This window comes from Poecilia reticulata, linkage group LG19 (assembly GCF_000633615.1).
Source record: "Poecilia reticulata strain Guanapo linkage group LG19, Guppy_female_1.0+MT, whole genome shotgun sequence".
NCBI classification, from domain to species: domain Eukaryota; kingdom Metazoa; phylum Chordata; class Actinopteri; order Cyprinodontiformes; family Poeciliidae; genus Poecilia; species Poecilia reticulata.
The window spans coordinates 6,429,874-6,452,198 of NC_024349.1; the positions used below are offsets into that span (position 1 = coordinate 6,429,874).

General features: G+C 38.1%; 1 protein-coding gene across 1 annotated transcript in view; it reads left to right on the forward strand.

Moving 5' to 3' along the window:
• atrnl1b (attractin-like 1b) overlaps positions 1–22,325 on the forward strand; it is a 90,006-nt gene that overhangs the window by 43,092 nt on the left and 24,589 nt on the right. The window contains exons 11-18 of the mRNA XM_008436729.2: positions 1,105–1,338; positions 1,953–2,090; positions 5,309–5,402; positions 10,421–10,473; positions 12,281–12,375; positions 12,568–12,646; positions 15,828–15,985; positions 20,758–20,819. Of these exons, the coding sequence (XP_008434951.1) occupies positions 1,105–1,338; positions 1,953–2,090; positions 5,309–5,402; positions 10,421–10,473; positions 12,281–12,375; positions 12,568–12,646; positions 15,828–15,985; positions 20,758–20,819 (913 nt within the window). The remainder of the gene's footprint in view (positions 1–1,104; positions 1,339–1,952; positions 2,091–5,308; positions 5,403–10,420; positions 10,474–12,280; positions 12,376–12,567; positions 12,647–15,827; positions 15,986–20,757; positions 20,820–22,325) is intronic.

A 22,325-nucleotide genomic window follows, 5' to 3' on the forward strand; every position in this document is an offset into this window, starting at 1 on the left:
ATTTCCTCATTACTACCTGGGTTTACCGGCGTCTTCCTCACCTACAACCATGCACATATGACAGAATGTCCCTAGTATTGGCTACGGCAGATATATGGCCAGGGCCGTACAGAGACCACTACAGGGGCAGGTGCTCAACAACAAAAAAAGGCCCATCTAACCGCCTTCTAGGACAGAATATTAACAGCCTCTCAGCTTTCAGAGTTTAATAAACAATGATAAATTACAAAATTGTGAGACATACAATCAGAGCTAAAGGAAATCTCTACATAGAGCATAACACTATGCATATGTAAGATATTTTATGAGTAATTTCTTTCTGCAGGTCTATTTTGTAAATCAGAGCTGGTGGTCTAGCTCTGGTTTACATATTTTGTCTTTACAGAATTACACTATTACATTGTGTGTGTGTGTGTGTGCGTGTGTGTGTGTGTGTGTGTGTGTGTGTGTGGGTGCGTGCGTGCGCGCGCGCATGGTTGTTTATCCTGTGTGTCTCTGTATTGCCCTGTGACAGACTGGCGACCTGTCCAGGGTGAACCCCGCCTCTTGCCCGGAACGTTAGCTGGAGATGGGTACCAGCAACCCTCCCGACCCCACTGAGGGACAAGGGTGTAAAGAAAATGGATGGATGGATGTTATTAACATGTATATAGGTTCAGGAAATATAAATGCTTTAGCAAGACTGCTATATATGAAAAGCCATTGTTGAAAAAACACTGCAAAAACACAAAGTCTTACCAAGTTATCTTAGTTTCTGGAAATAATATCTTAGTACACTTGAAATAAGACAAAACTAACTTACAAGTAACTTTTCAGCAAGATATAGGAGCTTGTTTAAGTAAATAATTCCTTAATATTGATGAATATTAATATTGTAAGTGAAATCTGCCAATGGAACAAGTATTTTTTGTTAATATTAAGGGATTATTTACTTATAATAAGCTCCTATATCTTGCTGAGAAGTTGTTGTAAGTTAGCTTTGTCTCATTTTAAGTATTTGCACTATAAACTAGACCAAAAATGCTTCTTTTTGCAGTGAAGATCAATTACAGCAACGAGTTAAAACATCCCAAATAGTGAATTTGTGCTTCTTTTCCACTCCAGCTCAGAACTGTTCTGGACTGCGGACGTGCTCCCAGTGCTTGGACCAGCCGGAGTGTGGCTGGTGTGGGGACCCCAGCAGCACAGGGAAGGGCCTCTGCATGGAGGGCTCCTATCGGGGGCCCATGAAAAGAGTGGCAAAGCAAGGCCAGCAGAGCCAAACCCATGACATGAACCTGGAGCCCGCCAGCTGTCTCAAAGACAAAGGCTTTGAGTGGGCCTTTATTAACTGCCCTGGTGAGTGAGCTGCACCCTGTGCCGTCCTGTTCAGGTTCTAGTATATCTGCTGCATTATTGGGTATCAATTCTTGGCTTTTTGATTTTTGTTTGAAAACGATATCTCCTGTTTCAGCTGCAGAATGCAACTAATCCCTCCCTGGTGACTCTGTGCAACCTTATGCTACTATTTCCTTTTTAATGTGACCTCTTTGTTCACTTCTTCACTATACATTAGCGGATGATAATAATATACCCTTTTGAAAGTGGTAATTTGATCATCTAAATGGTGCTTGGCTGCAGATTATTGGAAAGCTCTACATTGAAGTGAAAGGCAGTGACCTAATTTTCTAAAGTTTTTATTTTTTTCCAGTTGTAGATGTATCCAGAGGCCAATTAAAAGTTGTTCCAATAAAGCAAATTCCAAATGGCAGCACTGATTAAAAAATAATTAATATGACATTGCAGACACAAGTTGTCGACAGCACTAACGGGTTTCTATCATTTCTGGGGAGCAACAACAACCGTAGCTGCAAAATCCCTAATCCCAAATCGACGCCCACATGACACTCAGACAGGTGTATTGAAAAGCATTTATTTTATGTACACCTTTCAACACTTCCTTTTCTCCTCAGCATGCCAGTGTAACGGCCACAGCACGTGTGTGAACGGCAGCGTGTGCGAGCAGTGTCGCAACCTCACCACCGGTCCACACTGTGACACCTGCATGCCGGGTTACCACGGCGACCCGACCAATGGCGGCAAATGCCAGGGTGAGTGCTGCACCTCCCTTGACTTTATTTATTTTGTGCTTCCAGTTGTAAATGTTTTCCTCTGAGCCAGTGGACATAATCTGGACGTGCTGCTGCAGCGTTGGGTCTGGTTTTGAAGCCAAACAAAGCATTTAAACTTTGATTATTTAAAAAAAAATAAAAAAACGTATGGGTTGGGATTATCTAAGCCGATTATAAACCGTCAATAGATTTCTCTCGGATTGTGTTATTTTGAGACTTGTGGAACATTTACATAATCCAGCCCAATGTGGAGAACGTTTTCTAGTCAGATGTCCAGAATGTTGCAAAATTGACTGAAACTTAAAACATGTCAGGTTGGAAATGTATGAAATCAAGGATTTGTAGAAACTCTGTTTTGCTATTAGAAAAATGTAAGTAATTTATGCGGCGAGTTTTACACATTTTCAGACACTTTTCTAGCGTACACAATCAGGACACATGATAATTTTCAGAGTGATCCAAAGTCACTTTGAAAATGGTGAGACAAGTTTCAACTTAAAGCTCCCCATTTTCATTCCTTTACTGATTTCGTAGGTGTGGTGCTCAGTTTTGCCTTGTTTGTAAGACTTCTTTATTCAGGTGAGGATAAAAGTAGATTTATATCTTAAGCCTGCTGCCAAATGAAGAAAATTATTCTTCAGTCGTTGCAAACTATACTTTCTACAGAGTCGCTGTTTTCACTGTAGATAATGATTATACTGTGTTCTCTACTAAATTTAAAGCGCTGAATGATTGCAGTCACACCAGAGGAGTTGGCACTAAGTCAGAGGAATAACAGTATAGCTCTCTGATGTCTTTCTGCATCTGTCAGCTGAATGAGTTGTACACTGGTTGAACTACGGTTTTGCAGGTTCCTTGTAAAGATGAGATTTAGTTCCCCCTCTTGTGTTTTGACATGAAATATAAAAAGAATTCCTGAGAAATTACACCTAGGCATTTGTTTGAAGTATGGGATGCAGAAGTCACGCACGCTCACATTCAAAAACACATCGCCGTGGGAGCTTTGTATCCCTAGAGACTATTTTCTAATGGATGTAATGTAAAGCTGCAAAGTGAGAATAAACAACAGAGCACCTTTAAAACTTTCTGCAATTTGTTCATTTTCCTCTGAAGTGAATTCATACTTGTCACTGAAACCTGTATATGAATCCACAGTTTAAATTGATGAAGCATTCCTTCCTCCCAAACAAAACATTAAAAAACAAGATTTTACACACATTCCTCTTCAGACACTGAAATAATTTGCTCTTTTGAGTTGGTCCAAGTTGGATTATTGTTGTATTTTTCTTCTTTCTTTGCATGATTTGAATTCACTTCATACTGAATTAAGACTACCTGTATTCCAGAAAATTTTGCAGATTCCTGGCCCAGATTTAAATGATCAGTTTCAATTTCAATTATCAGCTCATTGATTCAAGTTGTTTAAAAAAATTGTGAATCAGACACTTATTGTTCTATTTAATTTGTTTACCTTGCACAGATTCACAACAAATGTATTCTCCAGGCATTTGGCAGAACAAACGCGTCCATTTCATATATTAGGAAACCCATATAATTGCATTAAATCATTGACTTTGTGCAAGGCCATCTAATAATGAGCTCTTCCAGTTATCTCTGCTGTGCTTGCACATTCCAGTGAGCACCAGAGGAAATTCATCTTCTGTTCATGATGTTTATGTATTTTATCTCAGCGAACTTAAAAAAAACTCAGTTCATATCCATCTATACAGAAATGTGTAATCAAATCAGTTCTACAGAATTGTATTGTCAGAATCAAAATCATTTGAATGTGACTCGGATCAATTATACCGTAATTATGACACAGTTCATTCAAATAAAGTTTAGAATGTCAATTGGTAAAACGGCATCTACCCAAGTCTAACTTCGCTGCAATCCATTCTGGGCAAGCAAAATGTGAGGAAATGAGCAAGAATTTCTGTCGGTAGTCGGAAAGGAGCAAAGCTGTTTGGGTAAGCTCACAAGACAAACATTTAGAAACACCAACTGATCCAACATTCACGTTTTTGGACTGTGGGAGGAAACCAGAGTACCTGGAGAAAATCTACACACGCACAGGCAGAACATACAAACTCCGTGCTCAAAGGCAGCAGGGCTACCATCTGCTGCACCATGCAGTCTGCACAGAAACCTGTCAGATGGAAGACGGATTTGTTCAAGTTAAAGATCTAAAAGGAATCTTTGTCACCGTTTCGTCTAGTTGCTCCAAACTCAGCAGAATCCATCCCAGCTTAAGGGTTAAACACCTGCAACTCAAAAGCTTCTTAATATTTCAAAATCCGTCAAGAATTTGGTCAGGAAATTACTTGCCATTACTAACTAAGTGGCTCGATTATTGTGCCTCTTGTGATGTCATCAACCAAGATATGCTCAAAGCAGGAATATTTTTTTTTTCCTTCAGCATTACTGTTACACCTTTCTGTATTTTTGTTAAACCTTCCAGTAAAAATCTATACTATCCATATTTGTTGGTGGGGAAAAAAAACCCTCATCTGGATGGTATCTTTAAGTTGCAATGTGTCAGTAAGACTATGTCGTAAAGCAAGAACTTAGACACTTGGTAAAAAGCATTCCAGTCATGTAAAATATTTATATGCACCATGTTAGAATTTGGGAATGGAGGTAGAAGGCCCACTGACCCCTCAGTAATCCGTCTTCTCAGTGTTTTGAGCTCGGTGAACTAAAATAAAGGGGTCTCTTATTTTCCTTCAAATGCTAACCTAAAAGCCTGCCTCTGCCAAAGCACTTTAGCAGCCAGTCCACCCACCTATTGCTGCACCTTTTACATTCCTCACACATACAGAGTCTCAAACATACACAGCTGGGGGGAAAGGTGTGTGGGGAAGGTTCTCAATTGTCTGTTAGATCTTTAAAGTTCACACAATTTTTTGGGAAAGGCTTTTGTTTGCCGTCGTTTCCGGATCAATATCAATTTCCGTCGTGTGTTTGATGCAACAGCAAGAATCCGGGGCCTAGCTTAGCACAAACGGCCCAAGAAAAGAACAATTGTGAAGGCTGTAGGAATGCTGGGATGTGAATTCTCTCTCAGGTGTTTTCAATTCAAACATTGGTAACAACTTATTGTTGATAGAGTATTCTATTCACGGATGTGTTCTCTCTCTTTTCATGCTCGTTCTTATCAATCTTTCCCCCACATCTGTTCTTGTCACCTGTTCCAGCTTGTAAGTGCAACGGTCACGCAAACGTATGCCAGGTGTTAACGGGCAAGTGCTTCTGCACCACCAAGGGGATCAAAGGAGACCAGTGCCAGCTGTGAGTACAACAAACTCAGTAAAAATCTGAATCTAAGCAAACACTCTGGTTTATTTCTCCTGTTTTTGAAACCCCATGTCCTGGTTTTGGCCAAAATAAGCCTAGCTTTTTCCTATGAACATCAACTCAATATCAGGGGGAAAAAAAACAAAACAAAGACAGGCTGACAATATGTTCCCAAAAAGCTTAAAACAAAACATTTGTTGCTGTTTTCAGAGAATACTGATAAAGAAAAAAGGTTATAATTGAAATTTAGCACAGTAAGTTACAAATGGAGAAGCAAGTATACCATTTTTGCATTTTATTTCAGGAAACGAATGTAAAAAATATCTTTTATTTGATATTTTCCTATATTCTTAAGCTTGTTTCCATCAGCTTTATCGATACTAGCCGTTTGCACGTTGTTACTCCACTCCACCATGAAGGACGTCAAAACAACCAATGATTGTTAAGTCCTGTGAAGCTTTTCCATATGCAGATTGTTGGTAGCCTAATATCACTTTTATTTAGTTAATTTCATTCTAAAAATGGTTTTAGGGCTCTGTGGAATCAGCTGCACAAACAAACAAAGATGCAAACCCAAATCTATCCTTTTGCTCTTTTAGCCTCTGTTAACAAACCTGCTGGATTTGAGAAAATAGGTGGTTATGCCATACAAATTCCTAATAAAATATGATATACTCTCAGGTCGTTTTGTAATTTCCTTTAAAAGTTTATTGAACTTGTTTCACAGCGACTGCTTCCTCACACACAGTTTGACTTTGTTTCTCCTATATATAGTTGATAATGGCTCACCACAGGTACGCAGGAAGAGCCTTTCTTAAATGCAATTTTTATAGCAGGTTATATTATCCGTTTACAATCTGAACAGACTGAAATTAGCATTGACAGAGCAAAGTTCTTAAAAAACAGATGAGAAATCGCCTATAAAAAAACGGAAAAAAACAAAACAAAAACCTCAGTTTTAGAAAAAATAAGCTTCATACTTAATTATAATATTAGATTAGAAAATTAATAATGAAATATTCAGTATTAGCATTAGTATATTCAGGTCAGAAACAAATCTAGCCGTAAGGTATAAGTAAACAGCTGTCTGTGCATCAAATAAAATCAACAGGATCTCATTTTGAGACGGTCTGACTGCCAGTCGCCCTGCTTCAATCACACAACGAGATTCATGTGTGTGATTAATTCAGTCGGGGTGATTCATGGCTCTCATGACGTGGTGTCGAGCGTTGATGTCAGATCTCTGTGAGCCAGCCCCATTTCCTCATATGGAGTCTCGGAAGCGGTGATGCTGCGGATTTGATGGGGGGGTGGAAACGACGAAGGAATCGGTTGCATTATCGCCCAGAAAGTCCACATCCAGGGTGATTTGTGCTGATCCGGTGGATTCCAGCTGTGTGGGAGGGCCATTTCCTCTAAGCCTTGTTTTTACAGCTGTAAGCAGGATAATGCAATAAGAGTTATGGATGGGTCACAGGAAAAGCTGAACAAGCATTCATGCTTTTTAACATAAAACGGTTTTCTTCTCAGTTATTTTGCGCAAAGGCTGCCAATACCTGGCTGGAAATAAAATCTCATGCACTATCTTGTATTTCTATTTTTTATTTTTTACACTTATTTAGTTGCGTATTTGACTCTGACCTTTTAAACTTTTGCTTTTTTTTGCATTGTAATGAGATATGCTTTATAAAAAAAGTCACAATATTTCTTTTCTGAAAGAATTCTCGAGTCGGAAAGCTCTATGCAAATTTAGAGCTTCTTCTGAATTTTCATAGGAGAAGCTGCCACAGCTTTTAAACTGTGTTTCCATATTTTGGCATTCAGGGAGGAAACAGTGACTGGGTCAGAGACGAGGCATGAACTATTTGTGAATAATGTGAAAGCATCACTATATGCTGCTGATACGCAACGCTGATATGCAATACTGACATTGCCAGTTATTTTTAAATCTAGTCTGATAGAACCTGAACAAAGTTATTTTATAGTTCTTACAGTTTTTGTAGCATAAATGTATTAAAACACAAGTATTTTCTTCAGTTCTATTGTAATTAAGGTAAGTTGTTGCATTAATTAAAGGAAAAATAAACAGTTTCACAATCTTTGTGGTCATTAATCGTACTCTATTTTATTGGCCAAATTTTGACTTGTCTTGTGGTTGGAGGGGATGATCAAATTCATTTCAAGGACACCAAAAGGCAACCAGGCCACACTTTAGGCACCAAAGCTATATATTTAGCTGTAATAAACAATATGTTACATTATTTTAGTAGCTTAGCATATCATACTCTCCTCTCATTCTGGCTCATGTCTAACGAAACCAAGGTAGATCCTAGTATTTCTTCAAAATATTGTTAAAATGCATGCAATGTTACTGCCCAGTTCTTTAAATAAATAATTTTAATCCAACTAAACTTTAAACTTGTAAAATGCTTGAACAACAAACAAATTCATAACATTTTGCTTTGTGGTTTCTAACGTTCTACGTTATTATTGGTGTTGAGGCAAACCCTGAAGTATTGAAGGTAATGAAGAGGGGCTGCAGGAGAGTAAGACCTCTGTGAATCCTCACTGCTTTCTGTCAACTGTAATACTGAATATATAGCACTTTGCACAATCGACAAAGTGCCACATTGATTTCTTCTTCCAGAAAATGCAGTCCAGCGCAGTGATTAGCAGACCGAACCACAAGGCTGCAAAGTGCACAAAGAAAACACATGCAGGCTTCCACCTGTGCTTACACTGAAGCCACGGCTGCTATTAAGACTTGAAATAATAGCTGTACTAATGAAGCAAAGAGTGCATTAGTGCAGAATAATAATTGTTTTGAGGGTGGAAAAAATAATGATTTTGTCTATGCGGCATTACGACGATCAGTCATCGGGAAAGTTTTTCTCCTTTTTGCTCATTTAGATGGATACTTTAATCAGAAAAATTTCTCATGCAGGAGGCAGCGGCGGTAACGAACTCTTTCTGTGCCCGCCGTAGCCTGCGTTTATAGGTTGCACGGGCACAGACAAAGGTTCACGCCGCGTCTAGATCAAATTAAGATGCAGCAAAGGGGGATTGCCTGAAGTTTGGACGCGTGCATGGTTGCATGCCGGTGTAGATTAAATTAAGATACTGAATGAGTCGAGGAGCTGAATTATACTGATGAGCAAGTGGGTGTGTGGATTTTGCCCTCTAAATGCCAGAATGTTTAAATACTCGGCGATGTTCCCTAAGCTTCCTGTAGCCTGTGGCAGCATTTGTCCTTCATCCCTTTTTTTTTTTTTTTGTCGTATGGAACAAAACATTCTGCCTGTTTATCATCAAGCAGCGAGAACAGCAAAAACTATTCAAGTTCCTGAAAGATTCATCGTGCGAAAGAAGTGGAGTCTTTAGAAGTGACGCAAATCTCCCCCCAGCTTTCCTGAAGTGTTGCCGAATTATTTTAAGAACCGGAGTCGATCATTTTACAATGTAACGCTGCTTCACAGCCGCCTCCTCCTCCTCATCATCGGCGGCGTTGTCGTCTCTCAGTCGGCTTCCCTCCCTCCCGCCCGCCCATCCACCGCCGTCCTCTCCGACTCCTCACCACCACCTCTGATTTTTCACATTCTAACAAGTTTAATTAGTCGTCTGAAACATGAAATAACTGCGAAGCATAGTTGGTGCGATGAGAGAGGTAATTTTTAGAACCACTTTCACTTTCTTTGTACAGTTCCAGCTCATATAGGATAATACTTTGGAGAAAGACTTCGCTTCACAATGAATTGTTGAGAGTTCGGGGCATAAACAACTGAGATTCAGAGCGGAGAGACGCATTTAAATAAGATAAAGGGCAATGCAGTCCAGTGAACATGGCCATATGCTTGGATTGATTAGAGCGCTTTGGAAAGCCATGAGGTTGATAAAACGCACTAATGTGCACACATATTCTCAGAACCGTTGACATCCCACTGTGGATATAAACAAATTATTTTTACTTGGCAGCTCTTCATATTTAAAGTTGGCCTGTTTTGGCTGAGTCCACAAATTGACCAACTGCAGCTGTTTGAACCAACAGCATCACTGCTGAGGACATTTTATTTAAATAAAGTAATAGTAATCTTCCCATTTGGATTCTACCTTTTAATGGCTTCAAATTGCAGGTCCGATAAAAAAGAAAAACATTCTCCTAAATCAAGCATTATAAATCTATTAAACCCAGAAGATAATGATGGTTTTTGTTTTGTTTTTATCTAAAGAAGTAGGTGATTGGCTGTAGGAAACGATGTTTCCGACAGCATAATTTTCTGTCTGTCTTACTATCTACTATAGTTATCACTGCAGCTTTTCCTTAGTAAAAAAAACTGACATTTGTCTCACGATTCCCAATTTATATTTGGATTTAATCCTGATATAAAGTTACCATAGATACCAAGAAGGATATGTTTCCATTAGACCTTTGATGATTATTTTTTATAATGCATCACCATTTCACATCTGGAAATTGCAGCCAAGAATGAACCAGATTTGGTTCAGAACTTTCTTCCTTCAATCTCTTATAATTTCTTTAAACATTTCTCACAAAGTCAAACGATGTGCCTTAAAATATATCCACAGAAGATTAGGCGTCTTTTTATATAGTGTATGCCTACATCAGTTTCACCTGTTTCCAAGAGATTTCTTTGATTATTTTCAACCCCATTTCCAATGTCGGCGTCGTATTTTGCTTCTTAATCAAGTGAGAACTGATGTTGGACTGATTTTTTTCAGTACCACGTTTTTTGCTTTGCAATCGGGGGGAGATGAACTGTGATTCTCGTCGCTGTTTAAATTTAATGAAAGTTTAAGGTAAAAGTCTGTTCTATCAGCCGTCAGATTGTTTCCTTTATGTCAGAAGTTAAGAGGCTTGATGAGGTGCCAACAGCAGGAGCTAATGCGCTGGCACTTGGCATACACCGCACCTGATAAGAGGCGTTGTTTTTTGCTCTCAATCTGTTAGCGCTCATCTTCATCTGCTTCTCTCTATCCTGTATTCTTTGCTGCAGATGTGACTCAGAAAACCGTTACCTTGGCAATCCGCTCAGAGGAACCTGTTACTGTGAGTAATTCTCCACTGGACACATACACACGCACACACACACACACACACACACACACACACATCCACGTTTTATGGGTTATTCTCTCGTTGCTTCCCACTTCTCTGCTCGCACTCTTCCGCTCCGGGCAGATGGCGCATCTTAACACTTTGGCACCAGGGGCGCTTGTTCGATGACAGAATGACTTGTCGTGAAAATGTCAAGTGCATCACAGGCAGTGAGTGATTGAGCTAATCAAGGAGACGGAGGAGTCAAAATTCTCCACTTGTCTACTCACTCAATCTCACACCTATTCATTTATTAATTTTGAAAGGTAACGAAACGGTAGCGCAACTTTTAAGTAGGAAGAGTATCTATGGAGGTGCACACGTCTGCCTCAGTTCCTGCTCATGCTGCTGTCTGTGTTTATTTGCATGACGGGGTGTCCTTCACAGCGCCGCAGCAGTACTTTGTGATTTGTTATGTCTTTCAGCGCTCCGCTACTGACTTCAGAGCCTTTGCCAAGGCTTTGTCCCTTTTAAAATGTCATAGCCTGACAACAGGCTCATTGAGGAGGAGGAGGACACAGGAAACTAGAAGCCCGGAGCCTGTTTTAACCTCTGGACACCACTGGAGCTCCTTGAGCTTTGTTATTCTGCTTTGTAAACACGACACTCCCTGCAGTCAAAAAGGCCATTGAGCACAGATTTAACATAGCATGCTCAAGGCGACAGTGGTCAGCTTTGTCTCAGGGTTTGTTAGTGAGCTCTCCCTCTTATGGATTGCTTTGTGTTAAGTTTTGGAGCATGCTGACTGATAATCCTACCTTGTCCCCATAAAAGACTTACTAGCCAGACTCATGTATTTAAAGGAGTAACTGAAAATTCAGTTTAATGCGTTTGTCTTAGAGATAAATAGATGGACTTATCATACTACTTTAATATTGACTGTACAGCAAAAATAATACTTTTGACTACAAAATGTATTTCTACTTGTCCTAAGCACGTTTCTTTGTCAACTATATTATGTCAAACACCAGGTGCAGTGTAATATGATGAATTAGATTTGTGATGCGCCATGACAAAACCAAAAACAAATCGCCAAAGCAGAAATTGAGGAGGGGGGGGATTTGTGGAAATCACCTCATACTTTTTAAAAAAAACAGCTTCAGAGATTTTAAAATGGTGAACTTTATGTTTGAATTCAGCTTGTTTTCAGAGTAAATCTGAGCCATTTCATTGGGTGGAGAAGGGCACAGTTAATTAAATTCTCCACTTGGGGCACTGTTGTGCATCCATAAACTTTCTCCAGAGTGCAATGCGTGGATGGATACTTTAGCAGCAGAAAGAGAGTGGCAGGACATTAGAATAATTAGACATCTCTGAAGCTAACAGATGTACAGTTCTTAGATGACAAAATCTATCAAAGATACAGGTGAAAAAAGAAAAACAGTCCAGGATATGATCGGAGGCATTCATATTTGCAGGAATACTTTTTCGTTTCTCATGTGATGAGCTTCACAACTTCTATTCTCTGTAGAACACGATTATAAGACATGGACTGAAGAGCTTATTGTGAGATGTATTCAAGACTTGCAGTGTAATATGATGAATCAGATATGGGAACAGTTTGTTAGTGTTGGTATTCAAATGGCTTTATTTATTTATTTTTTTAAAATTTATTTGTGTTTCACATTCATTAGGAAACTTAGAATCTACACTTTCAGAATTTGTAAATGACTCAAAACGCTCCCAGGCAGACTTGTTCCTGTGTTCTTTTTTTCCTGGCCAATCATATTTATATTTCTTACTTTCGTCTTTTCAATAGATAACCTCCTGATTGACTACCAGTTCACATTCAGCCTCATCCAGGAGGATGACAAGCATTACACCGCCATTAACTTCATGGCCTCACCTGAGCAGGTAACATCTTTAAGAGTAGATCTCATATTTGTAGTTGTTTTGCTCTCCATCAAATATATGTATTAGAAATGATCATAGTTAGCTGTTGATGTTTAGCTTTTCTAAAATAAAATTTTGACATGCTGTTTTTTTGCTGTTGTGCATATTGTCTCCCTGACAAAATCCCCCTGGATTTATGTTTTTCATTTTAAGGCAAACAAGAACTTAGACATGTCCATCAATGCATCAAACAACTTTAACCTCAACATCACGTGGTCCGTGGGCTCAACAGGTACGTTTGTGCGTGCGCCATTTTTGTTATTTCCTGCAAACTAAAATTACCGTATTTTCCGCATTATAAGGCGCATAGAATAGACGCTACAGTTAAGGTTGCCACCCATCCCGTATTGAACGTATACGGGACGTGATTTGTTCCGTACTCTACAAATGTGGACGTGTAATAATGAAGAAGTGGTCCTCCAGTACCTTATATAGTAGGCTGCCCCAGTCATTGTTTGACTCACGGTGTTGGTGTTGCGATATTGTGCCCAACTGCTTTCTGGGTAACAGACCAACCGACACGCTGCCGCCGCAGTCTCTGTCTCTCTTCCCCCGAACCCTCCAGCTTTAAATGTATAGGGGCTGGTCCCTTGGTAACCCTAGTCGAAGCTCCCCGGATGAATATCTAAAGCCACTTTGTTGACATAAAGAATGTCAACAAAAACAGTCGGACTCCGGTCGGCGAGGAGAGCCTTCCGCGACTGGGCCGGGGCGTGGCCGGATGATGGTCACCCTTCTCCATTCGCGCACAGCATGTTGGTGGAGAACCTGGTGCTACATGACCTGCAGACGACCTGATTATCAGGTCGGTAGGTAGATAGGTCAGTCAAACTTTATTAACAAACCAGCGTTCTGACAACTGTCCCAGCATGCACCGCGCGCTTCTTCTATGGGCGAAAATRAAGTCGGCGGCTGCTTACCGTAGTTGCTAGACCTGTTGTGGCTCAATATTGGTCCATATATAAGGCGCACCGGGTTATAAGGCGCACTGTCGGCTTTTGAGGAAATTGGAGGCTTTTAGGTGCAACTTATAGTGCAGAAAATACGGTAAGCAAACACAATAGTTCCAGTCCTATTAGTTTGAATTTAATCATCAGTCAATTTAAACAAGGATGATAGACTGTTAGCTGCAGCTAAATTCATTTTAGTATTTTTTTTTCCTGAGGTATATTCAACAGTAGATTTTGCAAATAATAGTTACCTAACAGATATGTGGCATTTTGCAGAAAGGTCGCTGGAGCACTATCAATTATTTCCTATTTGCACATAATTGTGCAGACTGTATATCTTTAGTTTAGCTTGGGTCATTAAATTGAGCTAATTTCACCTGAAACAATTCACATTGAATGAAATACATGTATGAAGTATAGTTAAAGAGCAAACACTATCAGGTTTATAACCTTTATTTTCATCTTGATTTGACTTGTCACGTTTGGTAACAACATTTATTTCCATGTCCATGTTTTCAGTAAAAAGAAAAAAAGCACACAAGGCAGGAGGTTATGGAAATTAAAATGGAAGCTAAAATACTGATCAAAGAAATTTAGAATCTATCATACACAGACACGGAGAAAAGAATGACTTTCTGCTGTAGTTATTGTGAACTTGAGGGAAGATTTTTGGACAGAATAATTATTGATTTTGATCTATAAAGCAATCTTCTGACAGGTACGAACATTTTCATCAGATGTCTCGACAGAAACTTTATGCTCACAAACGACAGTCATCTTAAAATCACCTGGTTGCCAACTCAGTGCTAGAGCTTCCTGTCATATTGGTGGCATAAACAGTGCTTTGTCCTCTTCTCTCAATTTGGGTTGTTCCTTATTATGTAGTCGTTCCATTGCCATGGAGAATAAAAAAGTAATTCTTTATTTTTAGCTGTTCATTTTTCACATTTTGAGTTATTTTTGTGTTCCCAACAAGTGGAGACAGACCTGTCTGACATATTCCTGTTAGAAAGGGGGGTTGTTTATGTCCAGGAAAAAACCCCCCGTCTGTTTTCTGTTTACAGACTCGGACGGTGGGAGTCTGGGGTTCCAGACAACATACCATCACTCTCTAAATGAAAGTGCTATTCCATTTAGAGATACACAGTTTCCAAAAGTCTGTTTCAGAAACAGGCTTCTTAAAATATGTATGTTTAAAAAAAAAAAAATGAAAAGGCTTTAAAGCTTTGAATATTTTCAAGTTTTCTGTTTCTACTCTGTCATTTGCCCTATGAAGTAATTTAACTCAGAGTTCTTGGTTTTTAGGATTCTCACTGTATGGGATTTTGTTGATTTTTGCATTACAGCAAACATACAATTGGGTATTTTAAAGCAGAAGCAACAAAACCAAATGTTAAACCTCCTCTGTTGGCATTTACGGTGTCTCTGCTGCTGTTGGTCCCCTGAGGAAAGACACCCAAGGACACTGCAGATGTCCGGTGCCACTGTTTATCTCCCGCCTTCCCTTTCTTCCTCCCAAGTCGTCTGGCGCTCTCTCTCCGTTCCTTCAACACTGACATTTTCTCCCCACCAAAACGCGTTAACCCCACACGCCAACCTTAACTTTTCCAGTGTGCTGTCGTTAATATTTGAATTTGAGTCCCCACTTTTCCCCGGCACAGATGTTTTGTCTCAGAAGGAATAGAAGCCTCTTCACAATTGAGGAGAGCAAGAGGCGCCTTTAGTTGGTGGGGGGAAAGAAGGTGTGGGGGGTGATTTCAATTAAGATAAACATGCTCACGTAGCTACACTCAAGCTGTCATTTTCAGTGCTTTGTTTCAGAGCTGTGGATTGGAATATCAATGCTGAGAAAGCACTGACATGAAGAAGCAAAAGAAATGATTTGGAACATTAAGACAGATGGAAAATGGTCTATTTTTACCCTTATTCTTTTAAAAATTGCTTCTAATTTTAAGATGGGCAATGCAATGCTCGCCCAGAAACAATATTACTCACATTCAAACAATAGCAACTGTTTCATACACGAATTCTGGATGTATTTGGTGCCTTACCAGAAATCTGTGAATATTAAATGGGAAATTTGGGGCATCGCATTATGGATAAAGAAGTGGGATCATGAGTTCAGAAAAGGGATGTTTGTCGTTCGTTCAAGCTGAGCTTTTCACCCACATCGTATCCATTTTAGTATGAAATATAATAGGCATGTGTAATTCTACAACACTGTGTTGTTGTTTTTTTTGAACAATAGCAAAGTTAAATGCAGTTAAGAAATAATGATAATTGCACATGAGTGCTCTCCTGTTGTTTGAAACGGACAAATAAACTCGTTAATGCATTTATAATAACATGTTGCAGCTAAAGCACCTCCTCCATCTCTATGTGTAAGCTTGTTTTATTCATTTTTATTTTTTATATTAAAAGCTAAATGGCTTTGTACTGAGAATGAACACTTTGTTTCAACAGCTGGGACCATTTCTGGAGAGGAGGTTCCCATTGTGTCCAAAACGAACATTAAGGACTACAGGGACAGTTTCTCCTGTGAAAAGTTCACCTTCAGAAGCAACCCCAACATTACCTTCTACGTGTACGTCAGTAACTTCTCATGGCCCATCAAGATCCAGGTAACAACAAACGCCTGACTGCTGAATCCGGAGTAGATTTTCTGTAAAAAACAATCTTATTTTTAGATGCTGTCTAGCGTTCTATGCTTTCTTTGAAAACATGAGTCAGAAGATTTGATTGTAGGACAGGTCTTGAATTACCACTGGAAAAATAGTGTTTATCCTCTCCAAGTGTCTTGGGGTTGCATAAAAACCTGTGACAGCGTGGCAGACAAAACGATTAAAACCGAATGCCAACCACTCAGGCAGTCCCCTAAGGTCCAATTAGAGCAAAGTTTCTTCAAGGGGAGTACTGTCAGATTTTCACACCCCAAACGTCTGCATAAACGTAAGGAGATAAAGAAAGTCTAATTAAACAATTAGACTGTAAAAACCCCACTTTATCTGTTTTGGGGAAGTGATCCAACATTACACAAAGTGAGTTGCCAAATTATCATAATATTCAGGATCAGGGTCTAATTATGAATTAAAATTAGAGACAGCTATTTGTAAGCAGTGTGAAGTAAACAAATCAACAATTTAAGGACCTTAGAAACAGATTTATTGGTGCTTGTTGAGCTAAGATGTTGCAAAAAATTTTCTAAAGGGAAATACACAAATAGATTAAATGTATTATCTTCAACCTTACAATCTAAGACATACACGTTGAATAATGACGGATGTAACAATAAATGCTGAAATTTAGTATGTTGAAAGATATTAGCCTTGGCTATAAAGCAATAAAAAGTAAAAAAAAACAATACTCTAGCAAATACATTAAAGTAAACTTAAAATATAAATATTTATGACTAAATAATAGTCAATTCAATATAAAATTTGGAGAATTTGAAACATGTATGTTATATAAGAACTACTTTATCCAAACGTTGCAGCTACACTAAGCAGGTTTCTAATAAATTATCAAACATGATGTTTAATCAATTTATTGCATTGTATTTATCTACCTTTGTGTTTTGCAAATTTTAAAAATTTTAAGATTTTGATTCACCAACTTAATTTTCATTGGTAGACAAATTATTTCATTGATGCACTCTGATCAAATTTATGTCACCACAATGCAGCAGGTTATTTGAAACACATCAAAATGATCAACCAGTTCTCAAGAAACCCTTCTACTGTTACTAACCGACTTTGTTTAAGCAAGACAGGAAGGTTTTTGCTGAGAAATACGATAGTTTGAGATAGGAGTAGTGATTACTAATAATAGCACACAGTGCCCGTTTGGTTAATTAGCCCACTCCCACATATTGATTTTTATATCCTGTCGCACCACATCGCATGGTAGATGAGTGGACCACCTTGAGGTAATAACATCTTCGGGGATGGTCCATCTGTGGAGGTGGCCCAGTAATAGTTTTCTATTAAATTTCCTGGCCGACAGTCACTTACTTATTATGGACCGAGCCCACGCCATAAAAGCAAATAGCTTCTATTACAGGATAAGGATTCTTTCCTGGTTGGGCCTCGTGATGCTGGACTGATTCTGGAGACCTGGTTGAAATCTGGAAGAGATTAGTCTTTGTTAAAAAACAAAGACTAATCTCAAACAGCATTTAAAATAAGCTGTTTGTAATGTGAATCGGGATGGACAGAGATTTTTCAGTGACATCATTTGACATTTGCTTTCAGGGTTATTGGATGTTCTGATTAATTTTAAGGATTCTCCAAGACTGGAGAATTATAGAAAGTGGAAAAAGAATGTAGGAACATTTTTGTATTCCATATCCTGACATTATTTCCATCTATCCATCCATTTTCCTTCTCTCTTTCCTTCTATCATTAGATCTTCATCTGTTCTAACTTTCTTCCTCGGCAAGTTTCATTTTTAAATATTCAAAGCCTGTCAAGTATCTGCCGTAATTGTATTGGAAAATTAAAACACGGCTTTTTCCATCACAGATATTTGGGAACCATGTGCTTTACGCACCATTCGTCTAGTTTTCAAATAAAATGAATGGCTGAGATGAACAGATTGAAATTAAATTAACCCTACATATATTGCTTTGAGTTGTATAAGCACAGAACAGAGGAGCCCCACTTATTAAAAAGCCAGACAATCATTTGTGCTTTTCAAGTTAGCCGTGTCAGTGAGCATCGCATCTCAGATCAGCGCTTCTCATCTTCTTGTTAATAACGTAGAGAGAAGTCAAAGGTGAACAAAGTTTAAGAGGGTAATGGAGTTTTCCAAGAACAGTTTAGTACAATAAAGATCCTCGTCCTAAATAAGTGCCCTCCTCCCTCTCACTATTTGTGAAAAATACACAAATATCTAGTCGTTTGTCGCTTTTCGGCGGCTCGTTGTTATAGAAAATATAAATTAGTGATGCCGTTATTGGCCTCTGTTTAAACAACCTGTGGTTACCTCTATTTTTTTCTTTTCGCCATTTCGTACCATCCACTTTTTTCAAAATTGCAATTCAGAGCAACAAATGTGACGCAAATGGTCCACCTCTGAAAGCAAAATTGTGCTCCATTACCCAGCACTACATGTTGCCAATCAGAGGCTGAATAAAGCTGCAGATGACATTGTTTTTGTGGTTCTAAATGCTTTCGGGGCAGACTGGCTGCAAAGCATCTGTAGTAGATAATGACTTGTCACCATGATGTGGCCTATCATATATGATTTAGCTGCTAGGGCTGTCTGTAATCTCTCCTTTAATGAAGATGAACCATATTCCTGACTCATTATTCACTGGACATATTGCCTTTGAGGCAACAATACACAAATCACCAAAAATAACTAGTGATTCCTATCAATTTAATATTTGTATATGCTTTTATTATGTCTTCATTTGTAAGTGTAAAACCAATCCATGTTTAGAGTGTTTTCATTTAAAACCTTCTAGCCTCAGGTTTATGTACAGATAAGCCTCTAAATGCTCACAAATCACAGCGACTATAAAAAAACTCCTTGCCTGTATCGCCTGGCAGTTTCCAAGCTTCATCCTGAGAATTTGTTTCTCCTCTTTTAAACACTGTTTTAAGTCAATCCATCTTATTCGCTTTTTAAAAAAATATGAGGTAAATCTTTAGATGCTGCTACTTTCTGTCAAATTATGTTAAACATGTTTCTATAAATGTTTGAAAATTATACTACTTTTACTACTTTTTTTTTATTTCTAGTTGACTTTGAGTTTAATCTGCAATGCAGAAGAATTAAATGCTATTGAACGTCTGCATTTTTTTATGTTACGACCAATAACTTCAATCTGCATAATTGGAATTTTACTTCTATGAAAGTAGTGCGTAATTGTGACATAGAAGTAATTTGATTAATTGATAACATTTTTTTAATTTTCTTTTTTTATTGTTTACAAATTAAACCCTAATGCTTTTAAAATCATCCCTTCTGAGTCAACACTTTGTAGAACTAGCTGCAACGGAAACTATTAGCAATAAAAGCCCAAGATCTACCGGAAGAGCTAGAGAAGGTCAATTTTCACAATTTTGCCAAATATTTTCTTTTGGATTTATTTCAATGGTTTTCTCACATCTGGATACGCTTTGACCTTAAACATTGACAAGGTCAACAGCCGGAAGTTGAAACCTCACCCCAGGCTGAGGGGTGGAGGTTTTCTTTCTTTTAGCATTTCTCTGTATTTATCCCTTGTAAAGTACTAACATAGTAATTGTTGGTGCATTGTTTTGTTCTCAGTTGAAGGTTACTGTCTCTTTAAGAGATTCTAAAAGCAACAGCTGGAGCTCTGCTCTCTATTCGTCTTTCCATTGACTCTGACTAACTTCCCATAACTCTATTTTTTTTTTTAAATAATTTGATAATCTGTAGCCCTCATTTTATTAAAGAACATTAGAATACAGGGGGTTAGATAACACATTTACTCCACACTTTTCAGATTTTTTTGTGGTGACAATTTCTAAAGAACAGTGCATTTTCATTTCACTCCAGAAATATGTACCAATTTGTGTTTGATGATCACATAACATCTCAACGCATTGAAATTCACAGCTGTGTTGCGTAATGAAGACATTGTAAATGAAATGGTGTTGGAATCAGTTGTTCAGTTACATTTGGTCCCTTTTTAAAAAGAAGGTGGCTCATGTGAAGAAGCTGAAACTCCTAAACTCTTCATCCAGTTTGAACGTGGAAACATGAGAGGCTGCACTTTGTATCCGTTACATAATTATAATCAGAATGTGTTCCAGTTGCCTTCCTTTTTAGCTAAAAAAAAAAAAAAAACTTTTCAGCTCTAATTAATTATAACCTTTATTGTGAAATGTATTGTTCATTCCTAGTTTTATCTCGTTTGTGTTTTAGTGAATTGCAGTTTTGCGGCCTGACCGTGTTAGCTGCAGGTCAGGCCGTTCCTTCACACCACATCCATCCAGTTGAGCAAATGAGTGTTGATGTCGACTGCCAGAAACTTCTACCTTGTTCTCATCGCTTTCCACAATATTACATCAGACATTTCTTGTTGAGTTTTTATTTTATTTATTTATTTTTAACGCTGGTTTTAATAACAAGTCTTTGAGTGAATCAGTGACCTTTAACAGGCCAACTTGGTTCTTAGCGCTGACTTGACCTGTGTGTGCCACGTCACATTAACCTCCTCACTATGTCACATTTCAACTTGGGCAAATCAGTCAGAGGTTCTTGGATGTCCCAAGGCAGGTTTGGTGTAATGGAAAAATGTAACTGTATTGTGGTTCTTTACCCTTCCTGATATAATTGTATTAACCATTACTCACATTTTGCAGATTYCCTTCTWGACCACTCAGAAATTCCTGATTTGTCTTMTGTTTTTCTCCAATAGATTGCCTTCTCCCAACACAACAGTATCATGGATCTTGTCCAATTCTTTGTGACGTTTTTCAGGTAAGTACTGTACTGAGCAGTTCAGTCTTATTGCTTTCGATACACATTAAATGCAATAGATATAAACTATTTAACCTTGAGCAGTTCAGTCTTATTGCTTTCGATACACATTAAATGTAATAGATATAAACTATTTAACCTTGTTAGTACAATCTTTTCATGTAATTGTGTTTGTTTAAAAGCTTTGGGAATTTGTTCTACAGATTTTTTTGAATCTTTTTCCTCAATGCATTTACTCCATATTCTTTAATAGTTTACACCTCAAACAGCACTGAACATAGGTGATGGCATTCCTGGTAAATGGATGAAAAGCCTGAAAATGAAGCATTTATTTGTTGTTGAAAAATCTAACTTTAAATCAGACTACATTTGTGTGGTTAAAAAAAAAGTGTTTTTACAAAATCACTAATGCCACATTTGTTGAATTTTCTAACAATTCATGTCTGATAAATGTTATCAAAGCATTAATTACTTTTAATTTTTAAATAGCTTAAAATGTAAACAYGTTTAGACACGTTTCTTTTAATTCTGAGACATAAATTTAAAACTAGCCACTCTTCAAAATGGGAAAGACTGGAGAACAGGATGTTGGAGGAAGGTTCAGGTGTTGCCCACAAGAAAAACAAAAATGATTACTGCTTCTCTTTAAAAATTGATGATTTAAACCAACACACTAACTTCATGAAAACTGTCCTCATATTTAGAATATTTACACTGAAGAGTTTTAAGAACAGGAATGAAAAACCAGTAGCYGTAAGATTACTGTTCTGAGTGTTTGGCTTTACCTTACGTGTAGATGTAACATCCTTCCATCCCTTTAGTTCAGATGTATTTTTAACACAAACTAGCAGCTTATTCCCACAAAATCACTGAAAACATCCAGAGAAAACTTTGGAGAACCATTTCTCACAATTTCTTTGAAGGAGTCAAAAAGTCTGACTTTTAGAAACTAACTGTACTTTGTGTGTATAAGCTGTGCATTAAATCCCCTTAATCAGTCAAGAATGATTATGAACAACGTCTTCATTCTCCCCTCCGTGTTTCTTATTACTTATACGTGTTTTAAAGTGGCACATTAACTACCACTAACACTTTAAGAATGTGCATAATTCTCTGTAAGTGGCATCTAAAGAGAAGGCGTGGGTGATCAGGATATGAGGGCTCTTAATCATTTCTTTCCTGCTCAGAACTGTGAAGGAAGTCTTTCATCATTAAAATGTTTCTAATGAATAGGTTGAGCTGTTTGAAATGCACATTAATGTCTGAGTGCATAAAGATGATGTGTTTGGGATTTCTGCACTTATGCTTTCAATTACATACTGTAAAAAAAAAAAAAAAAAAAAAGATATAAAGTCTGCATACTTTTCATGCACCTGTACTCTCCAACGCCATGGCATTTGTTTGTTGCTTGTGTTATTAAGAACACAAGTAGCTTCTCTACATTTGTTGATTTGCGTTTAAAGGTGTGCAGTTCCGGTTTGCTTATATTGTGTGTGTGTGTGTGTG